Genomic DNA, 6,748 nt, shown 5'->3' on the forward strand with positions numbered 1-6,748 from the left:
TTCTCTGAATCCTCCAGAAACATATGTCCCTGCTCCTGTTGACTCTTGGCCTTTCTTCTTAAAGTTCTTCCTTCTGGAAGTTTTTGCTGTGAGTGGGGAAAGCATGCCCATCTCACACAAAGCCATTTCTTTTCTCTCCCCACAACCTCACAGGCCAGACATGTGGTTTCTGCTCCATCTTCTCCCCCAGGCCCACCTCCTTCAGGGAGGAGCTGCATCCCAAACACCACCAGCAAGAGGGTGGCACTCACCCACCTCCTAGAGCTTCCTTACTTTCAAAAATTTAATTAAATGGGAAAAAAATTGACGTGTTCCAGAGCAAGAATGTTGGGTTGTAGTCTTGGTTCTGCCACTAACTTGCTAAGTCACTGATCCCTTTGAGCCTCAGTTTTCCCATCTGTCAAATGAACCAAGAAGAATCCCTTTTCTACGACTCCATTAGCACATGACTATCTGTGAGCAGTATAAGGCAGGAATGATGTTCCATCTGTTAAATGGTTTTGAGTAGTTGCTATTTGCCAGGCACAGTGTTGGGCACTGGAAAGGCAACAATAGGTAAAAGACAGCCCTTGCCCTCAAGGAGATCAGAAGAGTGTGTGGTTAAATGAACAGCAACACCAGTAATAATAACAGCTGGTATTTGCTCAGGACTTACTCTGTGCTGGACCTTTGCTTTGACTCCTCCTTATAACTGCATGAGGCAGGACTCATTTTACAGAGGAAGCCACTGAGGCTTCAAGAGGGTAAGAAACTCGACCGAGATTATAGAGCTAACTGGCCATGGAGTGAGATTTGAACCCAGAGTCTGATTTCATAGCACACACCCTTGAACAGTGAGTTATAGAGTCAAACCTTGAGTTGGAATCCAAGCTTCAACTTAAACACTGCTGTCTGGAGTCTAATCTCCAGAACACAGCAGGTGTGTGGAGAACAAAAAGGAAAGACAAATGAAAAAAGAACATCTGCCACCATGACTAAACATTTCTTAGAACTGAGAAAAGATAGAAAAAGTGAAATGATTATGATCACAACTTCTCAGTGTTAAAGGACATTTTAGCAAAATTTCTGGCCAAAGTAAAAGATACCACCTCCCTGGAAACAAACAAGCAAATATACATGGTCTGGGGTCACACACGTGGGTTCTCAGCTGCCATACATAAGCTGTGTGACCTTAAGACAAGTCACTCTATCTTCCTGGCCACAATAAAGGGCATGTGGTAAAGGGTAGCTCAAACAACCTCTTGCTATGTATTTAAAGATGAGTGACAAAAGGCACTAACTTTTCTTGTCCCCCTCCTTCCTTTGCACCCCCTTCTCCCCATGCCTCTGGCTCCCAGGAATCCTGACCTCCGTGAAGAGATGCTGGCATTTCTGGTCCGACCCAAGCCAGAGAACCGTCAAGAAGGGGCCTTCATTCTGGATTCTCCGACATAACACCGACGTCCCAGCTGCGACGTACTGTCACTGATGAGAGACTGGGAAGGGAAAAGCATATATATATATAGATATATATAGATATAGATATATATACAGGAAACACCGCGTCCTTGCACTGCTGCTGGGGCTGGCAGAGCTGTCAGCTGACAGCAACAACCAACATCTGAACACCTACATTTCCTTTGCAGACAAATCGAAGAATTGGTGGGATTTTTCAGGAAAAAAAAAAATTATAACGACCATAATCCCCCTCCTCTGCCGAACAACAAAAGCAAGCCAGACCACGATGATTGTAGAAGCATCATACGACCCCGGTTCTGCGCATCACAGTTAGTGGACGAACTTTCCATTTGTTCTTCTCCAGCATCTGTTGCCCACTTGAATGCAAAGGAAAACACTCATGCAGCAAGGCAAGAGAAGTTGCAGCAGCAAGACACGCACGGTCAACCATTTTCCAAGAAAGAAAGAAAATTCCCCACTTGGAAAGGAGGAGGGGGAACACTGGATTATTATTTTCTGGGTCGTGACACTGGGCTGCAGAATCCACCTTCCTTTCCTCTGCCTCCGCTCCCCCTCGCCTCTCACATGTCTTGTGTCATCTTCTGTCTCGGTTCCCTTTCCCCCTCCCCCTGCCCTCCACCCCTGACCCTCTGTGTCCTGGTCCTATTGAGGGCCACTGCAGATGACTCTCATTTGAAAGGAGAAAAGGAATAGGAAAGAAAGCAAGAACAGAAAACTAAGCCACAGGAAGAGAAGTAGACATTGTATGTTTATGGTTTCTCATTATGAAGGTGCAGCTTGTAGGAGATTTGTATGGATGTGCTTTTAAGTTATGTATATTATATATAACAGGAAACAAATATTAAAAATAAACAGTGCTGGTAAGTATGAAGCTGACATTTTAAAATTATAATTATCTGACTGTGATCAGTGTATCCCAGCATTCCTGGGTCTCACTGAACTGGCCCAGCTAGGGAGGTCTGGGCCCTGGGCGTGGGTTGGCTCACAGCAGGGGCCGACGTGTTCGGTATAGTAATACTATGTGTGTTGTTTGTAATTGGTCGATTGGTGGGGAGGAGTGGGGACCACAAATGGAGAGCTAGAGGTTTGGCAAGAAGGAAGAAACACAGATGTTGTCTGGACATGTCGGTCCAAGATGCCCTCTCCCCGCTGGGCAATAGCAGTCAGGGCCTGGTCTGTGCTCAGGCTTGGGGTCCAGAGTTAGGACCCTGCTGCTGAGGTCCCCTGGCTCAGTCCTTCTACCTCCCTAGAGGGCTTGCCTTGGTTTTCAGTCCTCTCTTTATTTTATTTTATTTCACCGTGTCTTTCCCTATCACATGGTAATATTTAACTCCATATCCAAAGGGAGGTAGTCCCCTTGGCTGCAGTGGAAGATGGTGGCTTTAACCTAGCTATCTGAAAATTCCCAGCTCAGTCTTTTCCTGTACCCCCTTCCATATTCTGAATCATTCTCTTCTTCCTGGGCCAAAGTAGCCATGGTAAAGAGGCCATGAACACAGGGCAGGCTCTGATAGGTCAAGAGCGCATTTCCAAAGGCCTTGCCTACCCCAGAGCAAGCTGGGCGATGCTGCCTGAAGGCACCCTCTCTGTATGAGACCCTGGAGTCCTCCCCTTTGGTCTGCATCTGAGCTCTGAGCCTGTTCCCTCGTAGTCCCAGAAATTGCCTCAAGACCACAGGAGCCCTTAGAGAAGACTGTCGTAAGCTATGTGTTGTCCTCTCACCCATGTGCCTGCCACAAGCTACTTCCCTGAGCTCAGCAAGTATCCCTTCATGAGGGAATATGTCCCACTGCACTTTAATTTCCCAGTCCCATTTCATGTCCCAGTCCTGCTTCTAAAACAGTCAATAAATTCATTCAACAGATATTTATTGAGTACCTGCTTGTGCTAGGTGCTGTTCTTGGGCCAAAGGAGAAAGGGGGGGGGGACTGGGAAGCCACCTGAGCCAGCCTCGCATCTCCAACCAGGGCTGGCCCATCTGAGAGCACTTCCCCATTCTCCAACCCGTTGGACATTGCCCAGGGATGCCCTCCCCTCAAGGTGAACCAGGCTAGAGGCATCCCTTTGGCTTGCTCATCAGTTACTCTGACCACGTACACCTTAGCTGAGAGCAGCATTTGCCTCTGTAGGCAAATGGGAAATTGAGTGGAGCTCTCAGACAGGAGAGTCAGCCGCTTCTCTGTCTCAGTCACTGACTCTCCGAGTCCAGCAGCACGCTTTCCGTGCACCAGGTTCTTTTCACACCCTGGTGGAGAAGCCACACTTTCCCTTTCATTCTACCAAGGGACTTACCCCAGGTCACCTTTCTTCCTGCCCTTGTCCACTTGAGAGCTCACATTCCTGGGCCAAGAGCTGGAGTGGCTCCATCCACTCTGGGCCACTTGGAATGTGGCTCAAGTGTCCCTGTCTATGTGGGAAGCAGGTGTCCTGAGCACACTGGACACACCTCAAAGGGAGGAGCTTTGTTCTGGGTCTTGCACCTGCCTACAGACCCTGGGTGTGTGGCTTCAGGGCAGGAATTGAAATGTCTGGACTTAGCTTGTGGGCCACCAGGGTTTGGGGAGATGTCCACCCCATGGATGCTCAGACGGTCTTTCCACAGAGAGGCAGGCAGTGCCACCAGGGAGGAGGGGACCTGCAAAGCTAAAATCTAGGACACTGTTTCCTCCCCATCCTCCTCTTCCTAGAGAATAGAGATGTTTGTCTTGTCTGTCTTCAACCTACTTTTTTCTTTTTTATGTTTCTCATCCTCTCTGTGCTGCCTCCACCCAGGAAGCCATGTAGCCTAGTGGAAAAAGTCCCAGAGAGCAGTCAGAAGTTCTGGGTGACCATCCTGACTCAGCCCCCTGACTCACCATGTGACATCAGGCTAGTCCCATTCCCAAAAGGGCCTCAGTTTCTCTCTTGCAAAATGAGCAGGGCAAACCAGATGCTCTCCAGGGCCTTTTTCCATTCTACCATTTTATACATCTTTGTTTTCTCTTATTTTGCCTTCTTTGGATCTTTTCTGTTTGAGGGTACAGGAAGTGTTAGGACCTGTTTCAGTTTTTGAATCCTGCAAGCACATTCCAAGACTGGCCTGAAATTGCATGAGTAACATCACTCTAAATAATTTTTTTTTTTTCAAAAGCACCTTACCAACCAACTGAGATGCTGTCCTGTTCCTTTTTACTCACACCCCTTCTCCTCTCTCGTCCCCATGCTCCCCCACCTCAGTGCTCTGTGCTGTATGCGTGTGCTCTCTGTTCTTGTATACTCAATAAAAGTGAAATAAATGTGTTTGATGCTGAACCATAGACTTCCTTGGCCTCTCTCTCTCTCTCTCTGACCTTGTACACATTGGCACTGTGGGAACAGCTAAAACTGGAGTGGAGACATCCAACTGAGAACTCTTTTATTCAACAACTATTGGGAGCTCCCAGTGTGGCCCAGGTCTTGGGGTAGGCTCTTTAGGTACAACAGCAAACAGGACAAAGTCCCTGCCCTCCAGGAACTCACAGGCTAGTGGAGGAAACAGACAACAAAACAGGCAACCAGTCAAAGACAATTACAGAGATCAGCACCAGGATGGAAATACACAGGGGAAGGGGACAGAGACACATTGAAGGAGACCATTTTAAATAACGTGGCCAGTTAGGGCCTCCCTGAGATGTTGATTTTTGAGGCGAATGAAGATAAAGATCAAGTAAGGTGAAGGCCTTCGGTGAGAACATTCTAGGTAGAGGGGACAGTAACCCCGTAGGCCCCAAGACAAGGAGGGGCTCCTCTTCCTGGAAGTAGAGCACCTACATTGGGGTCTCTCTTCCTGCAACCACCCTACATGGGAGCCTAGCGGGTAATGTATACAGCAATCCCCAACTTCAGCCTTTGCCTATGACCTTCATCTATGTTGCCATATCCTCAAACCACCTGTCCCGTTATTGACTTATTTTTCTTTAAATTGACTCACTTGGAAAAAAAAATTTAAAGAGGAAACTATGTTACCCTCACAAATAGAAAACTAGTGTCAATGCCAAAAATAGAAGGCCTTCATAAGAACAAATGCAAAAATATTAAAAACTGCAATCCGTGTAAAACCTAAATTCATCCCTTGGACCACCTGAGGTGCACATACCACACTTTCCTTTTTATTCTACCAGGCAACTCACCACAGGCCAGCTTTCTTTATTGCTCCAAATCTCACAAGCAAGTCTTTTTTCCATGTATATATATTTTTTCAGAGTTGGAATCATCTTGTACGTACCATACTAAATACTTTTCTAAACTTATATCCTGAGCATTTCCCTTTAACTTCAAATACTGAATACTATTTCTTTTCTTTGAAAAGGTAATTCATTAAATGAAACAAAAGGTCATGTGGAGAAAATTAATTCATCAGTCCTCTCCAGATTCCTGTCCGTTGTCAGAAGCAATTACTGTGAGGAGCTTTGTGAATCCTTCCTTTTCTATTTTCCTTGTAGGCTTCCTTTAGCAATCTTTGACTCCTGCGGTTCTGGAATAGGATTTGGTTTGCAAACACTGGGTCTCTACATGATACCTGAGGGCCCCACATACCGTGGATCTGTGTCTCTATCTCCCATACATACAGGGCCAGCCTCTCTGCTTCTTGGGAATAATCTCAGGCTGGTTCACCTACATCAGTATTACTCAACTGGGATGGGGTGGGAGGCTATTCTGCCCCTCCCCCAGGGGACATTAGCCATGTCTGGAGACATCCCTGGTTGTCACAACTGAGAGGTGCTACTGGCTCCTGGTGGGTAGAGGCCAGAGATGATGCTAAACATCCTACAATGTACAGAACAGCCACCTACAAGAAAGAATTATCTGGCCCCAAATGTCAGTAGTGCCAAGGTTGAGAAACTGATCTGGATGGACATGCAACCCACAGGGTGGGATTCCCAGGCCACCATCTATAGCCTCAATGTCTCACATTCAGTGCCCTGGAATCTCAGAAAATGGGGAATCCACCTGGAACGGGAGGCTCAGAAACCAGACCACGGAGCTCAGCGCCTAAGACTAGGAGTGGGGAGGGGTGGAGAGGGAGCTGAGCTACTTCATGCAGGAAATAGAACTGACAGGACAGGCTGAGATGGATATGCATGACTGTGACTGATGGAGGCTGTCTTTGGTTAATCTTGCAGCAGCTTATCATGATTAACCGTGACTGCAGGGCCTGGTCTAGTCTGCAACCCACTAAGAGATGAATTTTGACTGAGACAGATTGGCGTGTCCAGCTGTGACTGAGGAAGTATGACAGACAAGCTAAGGAGTGGCAGCATAGAGACAAAAA

At 47.1% G+C, this 6,748-nt stretch overlaps 1 protein-coding gene across 22 annotated transcripts in view; it reads left to right on the forward strand.

Annotated features, from left to right (window-relative positions):
- The window catches only part of EPB41L1 (erythrocyte membrane protein band 4.1 like 1), a 121,324-nt gene extending 116,570 nt beyond the window's left edge, over positions 1 to 4,754 (forward strand). For all 22 annotated transcript variants that reach the window (XM_063094238.1, XM_063094247.1, XM_063094289.1 and 19 more), the window contains one exon: positions 1,338 to 4,754. In XM_063094238.1, the coding sequence (XP_062950308.1) occupies positions 1,338 to 1,346 (9 nt within the window). In that variant the 3' untranslated portion in view covers positions 1,347 to 4,754. The remainder of the gene's footprint in view (positions 1 to 1,337) is intronic.
- Positions 4,755 to 6,748: the final 1,994 nt, after the last annotated feature.

Source organism: Cynocephalus volans, chromosome 1, assembly GCF_027409185.1.
Source record: "Cynocephalus volans isolate mCynVol1 chromosome 1, mCynVol1.pri, whole genome shotgun sequence".
In the NCBI taxonomy this organism is placed as follows: Eukaryota; Metazoa; Chordata; class Mammalia; order Dermoptera; family Cynocephalidae; genus Cynocephalus; species Cynocephalus volans.